General features: G+C 37.5%; 1 protein-coding gene across 9 annotated transcripts in view; it reads left to right on the top strand.

The window, feature by feature from the left end:
* The window catches only part of LOC132107082 (pumilio homolog 2-like), a 131,858-nt gene that overhangs the window by 62,070 nt on the left and 55,279 nt on the right, over window positions 1–14,509 (top strand). For all 9 annotated transcript variants that reach the window (XM_059513270.1, XM_059513267.1, XM_059513264.1 and 6 more), the window contains exon 11: window positions 3,037–3,154. In XM_059513270.1, the coding sequence (XP_059369253.1) occupies window positions 3,037–3,154 (118 nt within the window). The remainder of the gene's footprint in view (window positions 1–3,036; window positions 3,155–14,509) is intronic.

The following is a 14,509-nucleotide window of genomic DNA, read 5'->3' as shown; positions in this document are numbered from 1 at the left end:
TCTTATATTTTCTTGTCGGCTGCAAGATGACATTCTGGTGCTGACTCTCTCCACATGGACTCGGCTTTAGAGAAAAATGCAACCTTCCCTGATAACATAATCAGGGAGTAGTCTATTTGCATTTGTTTTTAATTGGTTCGGTTAAAAGAAGCCATTTCAATCTTTCTGTAGATATATTTCTATATTTATATTTTTAGATATAAAGAGGTGTGTTAGACTGGACTTGAAGATTGATTGTTGTATGACATCAATGTTCAGTGAGAGAAAGCAAAAGGATACGTCTGCTCTCTTATAGCTCTCGCAGTACTTTGATGACACACACCGATCTATCTAATCAGCGCTACTTCAAGTCGAACACATCTAAGTGCAGTCTTCATCAAGTTTGCATGCTACAGTGTTGCCAAGTCCGTGGTTTAAAATGTGTATTTTACCCCCTGGAATACCAGTAAACCCCCTTTTGAAATGCTATTGGGCTAGTTTTGAATAGTAATTGGGTGGGTTTTGTTTTGAAAACCTGGCTACCCTGGCATGCTGTGCGCTGAGATGTTTTAAGGCGTATATAATATGAACGTACTTCAAAACGGCACATTGAAATTACTCAAGCAGTAACAGGGTTACAGTGTTTTATTACTGAAGACTTCGATCTTAAAATTATATATATATATATATATATATATATATATATATATATAAAATAAGGTAATATAAAAAAATTATAATAATTTTGTAATTGTTTTAATGGAATTTCTGTGATGTTTCTATTGTTTTTTTTGTTTTTTATTCAGCAGGGTATCGATAACCATACTGTGCTGCACACTATTGACAATATCAAGCTGAAGCTTGACTTTGCAAATTTAAAATAGCAAATCAATTCACAGTCGCAATCGCAATATCTGTCAAAAAAATTGCAATTAGATATTTTCTCCAAATTACATAGCCCTATTTTCCAGCAGGATTTGGCACCTAAAGTTGGTTGAATGACCTTGGTGTTGGTATGCTTGACTGGCCAGCAAACTCACCAGACCTAAACCCCATAGATAATCTATTGTCAAGAGGAAAATTTGAAAAAATGCAAATGAGCTGAAGGCCATTGTCAAAGAAACCTGGGCTTCCATACCACCTCAGCAGTGCCACAAACTGATCATCTCCATGCCACGCCAAATTGAGGCAGTAATTAAAGGAAAAGGTGTGACTACCAGTTTTGAGTACATGTACAGTAAATGAACATACTTTCCAAAAGGTCAACAATTCACAAAAACTATTTTTTTTATTGGTTTTATGAAGTATTCTTATTAGTTGAGATAGTGAATTGGTGGGTTTTTGTTAAATGTGAGAGCATCTCTCATATCAGTACGTGCACTCAGTCGCTGTAGCGCGCAGTGCCACTATGCTAGTGTTTAGCTTAGCACCATTCATTCCTTAGGAGCCAAACAGGGATGAATTTAGAAGCTACCAAATGCTTCTTTGTTTTTTCTATTTAAAGACGGTTACATGAGTAAGTATGGTGACACAAAATAAACAGTGGCGATTTCCTAAGCGAATAAAAATGATGACTATAATGTATGGCGGTAGAGCACTTTGCAGTGATGATATTACTGTGCAAAGGTCAAAATGCTGCTAAGTGCTCTTCCGCCATACATAAGTAATAATTTTTATCTTCTATTTTGGCTTCTATATTTATCCCTGTTTTGATCCTAAGAAATGAATGGTGCTAAGTTAAATGCTAGCATAGTGGCACCGCATGCTACAGCAATTGAGTGCATGCACTGAGACGGGAGAGGTACTTATCAACTCATCTCAAGTTGAGGGAGCAATATAGTGGAATATGGAAAAACAATGGCATTTTCCTTTAAACCAAAAACAAAGAAAGCAGTAGTTTATTAATGAATTATAAAAATGGTAATCCAACTTCCTTACTGTTTTTCCCTGACACATTTCTAATCCTTACTTCTGCTGGTGCGCTGTGGCAAGCTTTATGCGTTTGCTTGAGGGCTTATTAGGTATGTATTAGGCCTGCACGATATTGGGAAAAAATGACATTGCGATATTTTATTTTTCTGTGATATATATTGCGATATGAAATCTAATAAAAAAATTTCTTACAAACAAAAATGGGGTGAGCACACTTACATTCTCATTTTAAATTATTTAAACATCGACACCATCGTGTCAATTGATTAATATGCGGGAGGGAGAGAGCAAGACAGTGCTCGTGTTGTTTGAAGACGGTCTTTCTTTCTCACGCGCTCTCTCTCGTGCGCTCTCTCTCTCACGCGCTCTCTCTCACGCGCTCTCTCTCACGCGCTGTCTCTCTCTCACACGCTCTCTCTCTCTCTCTCTCTCTCTCTCGCGCTCTCTCTCTCTCTCTCTCTCTCTCTCTGCCCTGTCAAAACTTTCACTCTATGATGGTTAAGCTGTGCAATTAATCCACGAATCACATTCGTCAAGGGCCGGGGAGCAGCTTGCCCATACAGTTAATGAATAACGGATCAACTATGACAACCTACATCGCACATCCTGCGATGTGACTATCGTGGATTCGTACATCGCGATATCGATGCTTAAACGACACATCATGCAGCCCTAGTATGTATGCATTTAAAAGCTGTGTATTATGATTTAAATGGTTTATTAAGTTGACCCAGAAAAATCTTCAGTCGGGGACAGCCCTACGTTATACAGAGGCAAGATGAAAACAGAAAATACCATCTAAATGTTTCTAAAGATATCTTCCCCTCAGACATGGCCTACATTCATATAAACTCCTACCTGTAAATTAATTGCAATTGTTTAGCATCTCATCCGATTTGAAATGTCACATATTTTAATTGATTTTCAACCAGCTCGCGGTTAATCGTTTCATCCCTGTGTTCAATCTGCAGCGACACACTGCTTGTGTCCAACAGTGTAGTGCTCATTAGTTTAAATCCATCCAACTCAGGCTGACATTACTAAAAATTAATAGTTAATAAAACAAACAAGTAGCATTAGAGGCTAGTGGTTTACTTCAAGTAACTCTTCCATCTCCCAATCCAGGTGATTCGTGCAGGGACCAGTCAGCGACCTTTGACCCCTGGCCAGAGCCAACAGAGTCAGCAGGAGTCCCTTGCTGCAGCTGCTGCAAATCCAGCGCTGGCCTTCACAGGCATGCCGGGTGAGTTATGCTTTGACATTCTTTACCTCTTTTAACTTGTGTAGGTAGTCTTGGGTTGGTTGTTCCTTAAATCATTGGCTGTGCTTCATTTCTGTTCATCTGTGTGATTTGTTTATGTGGCCTTGGAATCAGAAGAAATGTGTGTTTTTGTCCATTAACAGTTCCAGCGACTTCCAGTTATCTCCCAGAAAAGTTCATGTTCATGCTGATTCACATGCAATTTCTAGCTAGTTTGGGATAATTGAAGGCAGATACTTATGGACTTGGCATTGAGCGGCTTTTCATGCTTAAAGAACTAATATGTCACATTCTCTGGGGTCTTGCCTAAATTTTCACAACTACTAAATAGTGGTGGAATGATACATGTATTGGTACCGAATGGTGAGTTGCGCACTTGAAAACAAAGCCCACTAGACAGTGACCATGTGCTGACTCTGAATAAGACTCTCAGGCTTGGGCACACAACTGTTTGGGAAATGGAGCTTTGTGCTTGTGTATCCTACCTCCCTCATTTGGCACAATTCCAAATATTCCATAATATTTCCATATTTGCGATGTAACATATTTGAATGCTAAACTATTATTTATTATGTAAATTATAGGCTTTGTACTTCAGTTTCAATCACTTTATTTTATCATAATGTAATATTTAGTATTTTCACATATAGGTGGAAAATAATAATTTGAAATTGAGCATAGATTTTCTTTTTTTCTGTTGTACCGAAATTGTATTGAACCATGACCCCCGAACAGAGTTACGTACCAAACCACAACATCTGTGTATCGTTCCACCCCCTACCACTAAAATTTAAACTTGGAGGCAGAGCTGTCTGATTATTGATTTGTAAGTCTTTTTATCACTGAAATGCATGAACACAGTGCTTTTGTGCTCATTTTGGCAGTACCTAAGTCTGTCATGCCCCTCACGTCCATCCTTAATTAGCGAGTGCGACAAGATTTTAGCGAAATCAGTCAGTAGCTGTGACAGAAATACTAAAAATATAATTATTTCTTGTTGGCTCAAAATAGGGCACCACCTTTAAATGTCTTTTAAAGGGTGAAATTGAAATGTATTTATTTTTTCGAATGAAAATTCGTCCATCTTCTACTTACCCTTGAAGGCTAGGCAAGGCAAGTTTATTTATATAGCACATTTTGTACACATTGGTAATTCAAAATGCTTTACATAAAAGAAAGTAAAATAATCATAAAAAATAAAATAATCACAAAAATAAAACAAGGAATTTAAAAACATTGAAAATGATTTAAAAAATGTATTTTTTATGCAGGTTGCATAAAATACAGTGCAATCACTTTGGATAAATAAATGCACAGATAAACAGATGAGTTTTGAGTCTAAATTTAAAAGTGGCTAATATTTTAGCACATCTGATCTCTTCTGGAAGCTGATTCCAACTGTAGGTGTCATAACTAAAAGCGGACTCCCCTTGGTTTTTTATGAACAGTATTTCTAACTGACTCTTTCCTAATGATCTGAGTGCTCCGTTAGCTTTATATTCAGTGAGCATATCTTCAATGTTTTTTAGATATAGCCTTCTCATTAATGCATCTCTTTCTGACAGAGACCGATCTAGACTCAGTGGTAGCACAGATCAATATATCAAAGAAATACAGAAGTGATCAGATAGTGCTACATCTTTAATAACAATGGATGAAATATTTGGACCTCTACTGATGATTAAATCTAGCGTGTCCTTTATTGTGTGTAGGTTTGTGCACATGCTTTATCAGGTCAAAAGTGTTATAATTTGTTTTGTAGTTTTCTTCTCGGCAGTAACTATGTGAATATTAAAATCCCCTGCAAAAGCAAAACAGTCAACTCTGAGAAAATCAGTGATAACATTTCTGTGAACTCTTCAACAAAGGCTGGAGAGTATTTTGGGGGCCTGTAAATAATGATATACAGAATGCGTGAATCACCTTTCAACACAATCCTTAGATATTCAGAAGACAAGTAATGACCAAGTGACACTTGTTTGCATTGATAGACATCTTTAAATAGAGCAGCTCCACCTCCACCTCTCGTAACAGTCAAGTCAACTTTATTTATATAGCGCTTTAAACAAAGAAGATTGCGTCAAAGCAACTGAACAACATTAATTAGGAAAACAGTATGTCAATAATGCAAAATGACAGTTTAAGGCAGTTCATCATTGAATTCAGTGATGTCATCATCTCAGTTCAGTTTAAATAGTATCTGTGTTAGAGCTGTAATCGGGCCTTAAAAGTTTGGCCCGACAAGACCCGAGCCTGGCAGTTTTCGGCCCGAACCCGACAAGTACATTTTGATTGACAGCTTTTTTAAAGCCCGAACCCGTTTACAGCCCGACATTATTCAAATGTGCGCACACACACAGCTCTTTTGCCTTGTGTCAAGAATGAGTAATTTATACATGTTTTAACATAATTTATTCATAACTAACGTAGACTAGACCACTTGGAAGTTGGAATAATGAAATAAAATAAGTCCTCTGTAACATCTCAGCACTCTAACTAGGCATAGGCTCATTTAGCCTATAAATAGACCAATGCACCAGTAAACACTATAACAAATTGAATTAAGATAAATTTTAAATTAAGATGGGTATTTGGCAATAACGAAATTAAGATAAAGGCTCTGCCGGATTTGCTTCACCACTAGCAGATGATATTTAATAAAAGAATAATGCCAACGTTAGCGTATATTATACTCTGTCAACATTATGCATTTAACCCTCTGGAGTCTAAGGGTATTTTTGGGGCCTGGAGAAGTTTCGTCATGCCCTGACATTTGTGCTTTTTTCAGTTTCTTATAAATATCTAAATGGGTAAAGTCTAATCTCACTGTAATCAGCACAAACTGGGCTATAATAATTTGTGAGCAGTATGTATGTACATGATTGTATTTTTGAGAAAAAAAAAATATTATGCGTGGTTAGTGAAAAACTAAAAATGTTAAATCACTTGAATAAGGCAAAAAAACACATACAGAACTTTGGTCCCCTTGACTTTTGAGAACTGGAGCTTGTAGCCTAGAATTTTTCTTTCTAAATTATGTGAAAATCATCTTGTTTACTCACTTACAGAAAACAATATATTGATTTAAATTTTCTAAGACACTTTTTGTTGGTAAAAGTCATATGCGAGTAGGCGTCAACTACCATGAATATCATTGTGATTTACACCTGAGAAGACAAAGGCCCGCATAATGAGCTGCATAATGAGCCTCTCAGTCAGCTGTGTGTCACTGAGAGGGAGGAGTTACAAGAAAGAATGTGAGGACAAAATAAATTTTATTTTATTTATTATTTTAAATAAATATTTAGAATATATTTAATTATCCCACCACATTATTTAATATCCACTTGGGGGGAGCAGTTAAACAGTTTATTAGGAACAATCAAAGCTGACTTTAAAACTATTTTTTTTGCATCATTACTCAAGTCACACAATCCTTCAGAAATCCTTTTAACAATCTTATTTTCTACAAAAAACATTTATTGTTATTATTATTATTATCATTATTATTATTATTAATGTTGAAAAGAGCTGAGAATATTTTTCATGCTTTTTAGGGGGGATAAATTGAAAGAACAGCATTGTCTTACATTTGTTACAGTTACATTTATTTGTTACATTTATTTTATTTACATCAAGCTTTTGAATGGTATATTATTGGGTATTGTTATTGAAACTTCATAATATTTCACCTGATTATACATGTAGTCAGGAATTATGTTTGGAAAAAGTATTTGGAAAAGGTCTAACTAGTAAAATGTTTACACGTTATGTGAAAACTAGTACAAGTATATAAATAAATAAAAAGACTTACTCATGTTTCTGATCTCTGCTGATTAAAGCACTTTATCCTTTTTTTCTGAGGAAATCCATTTCTCAAATTCTCAACCACATCGCATCTTTTTGGGGTGAATTATGTCTTATTCCTCTCATCGCGAAGCAAACAGTAAAATAAAAAGAACTTGAAGAACAGTCTCGCTGCTTTTTCTTCTGTGTGGACGTATTCAATCCGCGCGCTTCAGTTTGAATCTGAATCTTTCTATAGATATCTCTCTCATGTCTTTTCGTTGAGTATTCACTGAGTTACAGTTCATTTTAATGACGTGTTTGTAAATGAAGATCAGCGCAGACAAAGGCTGCAGACAGCACACCTTGTTTGTTATCTTTATTTTATAAGTGCACAAAGATTTGTTGTTATTATGTCTGTATACAAAAAAGTAGACCCTTTACAGATTTGATTGGTGTATTGCTCTTATCTGTACGATTAAAACAAAGTGTAATTTAAGTTCTTTTCGGGGTTATCAGGAGAAAATGACTCATAACGCGTATATGCGTTAATCGACTCCAGAGGGTTAAGACTCAATGAATATTTAGTTATCATTTAAACAACCTTTACACACAGAGATTAGGCTAGCCTACATGTTTTTGTGGAGGAAAATGATTGAATCCACTGTAGATGTCTTCAGCGCGTTCCTGTGCTCACTGATGGTGCGCCATTATTCACTCATTATTCTCATTATAAACATGGTCAAAACATTTCCACACCTCAGACTTTGCTTTAGTTGCTGGTGCAACCAAAACATAATCGCCAGAGGGAAGCCTCCGTCACACCTACTCAGCATCCATTTTCGCATCTTTCTCGCGCTAATCGAAACACATCACATGACTGCTCTTTACCTCTCAAACCGGAGCGCAAGCCCGAGCCCGGCCCAAGCCCGAGCCCGGCCCAAGCCCGCGTAAGATGATATCAATAAAGCCCAGAGATCTTCAGCTCTAATCTGTGTAATCATTTGCAATCGAGTCAACGATGTCGCTGTAAATGAAGTGACCCCAACTAAGCAAGCCAGAGTCGACAGCGGCAAGGAACCGAAACTCCATCGGTGACCGAAATGCTTCATGGTGCTTCATATAACATTATCCAGAGAAACAAATGTTAATGATAAATCCCCTGTTATGTTTGTACTGGCTACTGTATACAGGCCACCAGGGCACCATACAGACTTTATTAAAGAGTTTGGTGATTTTACATCCGAGTTAGTTCTGGCTGCAGATAAAGTTTTAATAGTTGGTGATTTTAATATCCATGTTGATAATGAAAAAGATGCATTGGGATCGGCATTTATAGACATTCTGAACTCTATTGGGGTTAGACAACACGTTTCAGGACCTACTCATTGTCGAAATCATACTCTAGATTTAATACTGTCACATGGAATTGATGTTGATGGTGTTGAAATTATTCAGCCAAGTGATGATATCTCAGATCATTATTTAGTTCTGTGCAAACTTCATATAGCCAAAATTGTAAATTCTAGTTCTTGTTACAAGTATGGGAGAACCATCACTTCTAACACAAAAGACTGCTTTTTAAGTTATCTTCCTGATGTAACCAAATTCCTTAGCATATCCAAAACCTCAGAACAACTTGATGATGTAACAGAAACTATGGACTCTCTCTTTTCTAGCACTTTAAATAAAGTTGCTTCTTTACGCTTAAGGAAGGTTAAGGAAAACAGTTTGACACCATGGTATAATGAGCATACTCGCACCCTAAAGAGAGCAGCCTGAAAAATGGAGCGCAGCTGGAGGAAAACAAAACTAGAGGTATTTCGTATTGCTTGGCGGGAAAGTAACATATCCTACAGAAAAGCATTAAAAACTGCTAGATCCGATTACTTTTCTTCTCTTTTAGAAGAAAACAAACATAACCCCAGGTATTTATTCAATACAGTGGCTAAATTAACGAAAAATAAAGCCTCAACAAGTGTTGACATTTCCCAACACCACAGCAGTAATGACTTTATGAACTACTTCTAAAATCGATACTATTAGAGATAAAATTGCAACCATTCAGCCGTCAGCTACAGTATCACATCAGACAGTGCACTATAGACCCCCTGAGGAACAGTTCCACTCATTCTCTACCATAGGAGAGGAAGAATTGTATAAACTAGTTAAATCATCTAAACCAATGTAAGGTCCAGGCACTCGGTCCAAGGAAGGTATCTGGTGCTGGATGAAGGTTTCCGGCGTGTTTGGTCTTTCAGCGCGTAGAGTTATTAAATTTAGGTTAAGCTCAAATCTGACTCCATTATTTATTTAATCTGACTCCATTTTAGTATGACCTCAAATTTAGGTTGGAATGCAAATTGGTTGTACGTCTGTTTCTAATTAGTAGGCCTATTCTTCTGACATTTGATTATTCTAGTTAAACTCTTTAGTTTATATTAACTTGTTCATTCGGGTGCTCATGTCTCTAACAAGGATTCAACGTAATCTACTAGAGTCAATAATTACAGAGTAAAACAGAATAAAATCAAATGTAACAATTTATTATCAGTCAGGTAAATATGAATTCTGCCAATTACATATCCAATTGAAACACATCAAATAATTTCAATACAAAACATCAAATTCTCAAAGATGAATCTAAAAGTAAAATATGCATACCTGACCTTAGAAAATACATAGTATGAAGTGAAGAGACACACAACACACTACGGGCTTTCTGGCTACAGAAATCACCCTGATCCTCTTGCCGCAATCCTTTAAATACCTCAGACCAAGACAAACATCCCCCGAGATGAAGACAGAAACTAACAATTGGAATTTGATTAGGTCAGGTCCCAGACCAGGGTAGTTTACACCTCAATGGGAACAGAAGGTAATTTACATGGAAGACCCTAGAAAAGGGCACTCCCATTACAGTAATCAAATTATCTCTTAACTCTTAAGATCTGTATCTTTTAATCTACTTTTCTAAGGTTGAGATCATTGTACCAGTTGCTCTGAGACAATACAAATGACATTGTGCATTAATGCAGAATATTATACTATTGGCAATTCTGAGTGAAACTAAGTGGAGGGAGTGTGATGGTGAGGTGTGAACTGCTAGGTGTGGTGCATCTTCGATGGCACCGTTATTTATGATGGAGGGTATTCACTCTTCATGCTTTATATGTTACCCTTGGGAGATATCATCAGGAAACATGGTGTTAGCTTTCACTGTTATGCTGATGATACTCAGCTCTATATTTCTTCGCAGCCCGGTGAAACACACCAATTTGAAAAACTAATGGATTGCATAGTCGATATAAAAAACTGGATGACGAGTAATTTCTTACTGCTAAATTCTGAAAAAAACAGAGGTGTTAATTATAGGACCTAAAAACTCCGCTTGTAATAACCTAGAACACTGTCTAAGACTTGATGGTTGCTCTGTCAATTCATCGTCATCAGTTAGGAACCTAGGTGGGCTATTTGATCGCAATCTTTCCTTAGAAAGCGACGTCTGCATTTTTCCATCTCAAAAATATATCTAAATTACGGCCTATGCTCTCAATGTCAAATGCAGAAATGTTAATCCATGCATTTATGACCTCAAGGTTAGATTATTGTAATGCTTTATTGGGTGGTTGTTCTGCAAGCTTAGTAAACAAACTACAGCTAGTCCAAAATGCAGCAGCAAGAGTTCTTACTAGAACCAGGAAGTATGACCTTATTAGCCCGGTCCTGTCAACACTGCACTGGCTCCCTATCAAGCATCGTATAGATTTTAAAATATTGCTTATTACTTATAAAGCCCTGAATGGTTTAGCACCTCAGTATTTGAATGAGCTCCTTTTACATTATAATCCTCTACGTCCGCTACGTTCTCAAAACTCAGGCAATTTTATAATACCTAGAATATCAAAATCAACTGCGGGCGGCAGATCCTTTTCCTATTTGGCGCCTAAACTCTGGAATAACCTACCTAAAATTGTTCGGGAGGCAGACACACTCTTGCAGTTTAAATCTAGATTAAAGACCCATCTCTTTAACCTGGCATACACATAACATACTAATATGCTTATATTATCCAAATCCGTTAAAGGATTTTTAGGCTGCATTAATTAGGTAAATCGGAACCGGAAACACTTCCCATAACACCCTATGTACTTGCTACATCATTAGAAGAATAGCATCTACGCTGATATTTGTCTGTTTCTCTCTTGTTCCGAGGTCACCGTGGCCACCAGATCCAGTCTGTATCCAGTTCAGAGGGTCACTGCAGTCACCCGGATCCAGTATATATCCAGACCAGATGCTGGATCAGCACCTAGAAAGGACCTCTACATCCCTGAAAGACAGCGGAGACCAGGACAACTAGAGCCACGTACCAGATACAGATCCCCTGTAAAGACCTTGTCTCAGAGGAGCACCAGGACAAGACCACAGGAAACAGATGATTCTTCTGCACAATCTTACTTTGCTGCAGCCTGGAATTGAACTACTGGTTTTGTCTGGTCAGAGGAGAACTGGCCCCCCAACTGAGCCTGGTTTCTCCCAAGGTTTTTTTCTCCATTCTGTCACCGATGGAGTTTCGGTTCCTTGCCGCTGTCGCCTCTGGCTTGCTTAGTTGGGGACACTTCATCTACAGCGATACCGTTGACTTGATTGCAAATAAATGCACAGACACTATTTAACTGAACAGAGATGACATAACTGAATCCAATGATGAACTGCCTTTAACTATCATTTTTGCATTATTGACACTGTTTTCCTAATGAATGTTGTTCAGTTGCTTTGACGCAGTGTATTTTGTTTAAAGCACTATATAAATAAAGGTGACTGACTTTGACCGAAAGGAGAAAAAACCTTGGGAGAAAGAGTTCTCCTCTGACCAGACGAAACCAGCAGTTCTATTCCAGGTTGCAGCAAAGTCAGATTGTGCAGAAGAATCATCTGTTTCCTGTGGTCTTGTCCCGGTGGTCGTCTGAGACAAGGTCTTTAAAGGGGTTCTGTATCTGGGGACTCTAGTTGTCCTGGTGTCTGCTGTCTTTCAGGGCTGTAGAGATCCTTTTTAGGTGCTGATCCACCATCTGGTCTGGATACGTACTGGATCCGGGTGACTGCAGTGTGACCCTCTGACTTGTATACAGACTGGATCTGGTGGCTACGGTGACCTCAGAATGAGAGAGGAACAGACTAATATTAGCGTAGATGCCATTCTTCTAATAATGTAGCAAGTACATCGGGTGTTATGGGAAGTGTTCCCGGTTTACCTAATTAATGCAGCCTAAAAATCCTTTAACTGATTTGGATATTAGAAGCATATTAGTGTGTTATGTGTAAGCCAGGTTAAAGAGATGCGTCTTTAATCTAGATTTAAACTGCAAGAGTGTGTCTGCCTCCGAACAATGTTAGGTAGGTTATTCCAGAGTTAAGGCGCCAAATAGGAAAATGATCTGCCGCACGGAGTTGATTTTTATATTCTAGGTATTATCAAATTGCCTGAGTTTTGAGAACGCAGCGGATGTGGAGGATTATAGTGTAACAAGAGCTAATTCAAATACTGAGGTGCTAAACCATACATGGCTTTATAAGTAATAAGCAAGATTTTAAAATCTATATGATGTTTTGATAGGGAGCCAGTGCAGTGTTGACAGAACCGGGCTAATATGGTCATAATTCCTGGTTCTAATAAGAACTCTAGCTGCTGCATTTTGGACTAACTGGAGTTTGTTTACCAAGCGTGCAGAACAACCACCTAATAAAGCATTACAATAATCTAACCTGAGGTCATAAATGCATTTTTAACATTAACATTTATGCATTTGACATTGAGAGCATTGGCCGTAATTTAAATATATTTTTGAGATTGAAAAATGCAGTTTTACAAATGCTAGAAATGTGGCTTTCTAAGGAAAGATTGCTATCTAATAGCACACCTAGGTTCCTAACTGATGACGATGAATTGACAGAGCAGCCATCAAGTCTTAGACAGCATTCTATGTTATTACATGCAGAGTTTTTAGGTCCTATAATTAAAATCTTTGCGATATGGACAAAAGAAAAAAAAAAAAACACCTATCGCGATTTCTTTGATCAATTTTGCGATTTCGATTTTAATCACAATTTTGACACACATAGATATGCTTTACAGTGATAAATATATTCACGATGAATTTGAAACATTTTTACAAAAGAAAAACAATTAGAGCTTTATCAAAAAGTTGTAACGTCTCTAGAACATACATAAGTCAAAATATTTCTTTGAAGAATTTTTTTCTTTTTTGCCATGCATTGTTCATAGAGCTCATTAATTGTAGCGGTGCCTCAGGTGTTGAAATAGATTTGTGATACATTATACAGGTTCACAGGTACTCCGTTTGCAGTGTGTATACAGTATGTGTAAGTGGTGCAGAAGCAGCAGTTACAGCAGCGACGCAGATTTCCTTTGCTCTGTAATAAATCCAGATGTGCTTGCTCAGATACACGCTTTTCTCACGCAGAGAGAGTGTGCAGACTCAAAACGTGTCTCCTCTCACTTAAACTGCGTCCTGTGCACTCACAACTCTCTCCATGCTCATGTGCTAGATAATTATTTTCGCTCGTTTTTATTTCTAGCCTTTTACCGCGTGCAGTGTGAACGCTCTGATCCATTAACATGGGCTCGGAAAAAAGATGCATCACAGACAGTATTTGAACATGGAGTTAGGCATATGCCCAGTCTGTTCTGTTCCCGCACTAGGGGCGTTGCGTTCTGACTGGATTGGATACCATACTGCGGGAGGTCAGGGCCGCGGAAAATAGTGCTATAAAGCGATTTAGAAATGGCGCACGCTCAAATCGTGATTTTATGACGATTTCTATAATCACACAGCCCTAGAATGGACTTGAAATTAACAGAAAATAACTCAGGCTGGCACCGCTCAGCAAAACGGGAAAACCAGATCCAGCTCGGCAGCGGGTAGACAGTCACCGGAGCAAGCAGTCAGGAGGGAACATGTTGACAGCATTTATGTTGAGCCATTTATGCATGTTTGAACTTGTTGTTCTGTAGCATATGCAGCAAAAATATAAATTGGTGATTTATTCTTAAACCAATTCACAAGCTCGAATAGTGGATAGTTACAGTTTAATAAAATTTTTTATTTAATTATATGAAATGATGTTATTATGTTATTGTTGAGGTGTGTATAGGTTGAAAACCACTGATCTATGTGATACCTCTTTATTCACTGCTATGAATTGATGGCAGTCATATAAGTATGATTTAAACCGTGCTAATGCACTTCCATTAATGCCAACAAAGTTTTCTAGTCTATGCAAAAGAATGTTGTGGTCAATAGTGTCGAACGCAGCACTAAGATCCAATAGCACTAATAGAGAAATACAACCACGATCAGATGATAAGAGCAGGTAATTTGTAACTCTAAGGAGAGCTGTCTCAGTACTATGATACGATCTAAATCGTGACTGGAAATCCTCACAGATACCATTTTTCACTAAGAAGGAATATAATTGTGAGGATACTAACAGTCCTGAAGACACTCATAAAATCATAAAAAAAAG

Source organism: Carassius carassius, chromosome 27, assembly GCF_963082965.1.
Source record: "Carassius carassius chromosome 27, fCarCar2.1, whole genome shotgun sequence".
Lineage (NCBI taxonomy): Eukaryota > Metazoa > Chordata > Actinopteri > Cypriniformes > Cyprinidae > Carassius > Carassius carassius.
This window is presented reverse-complemented; position numbering and strand designations above follow the sequence as displayed.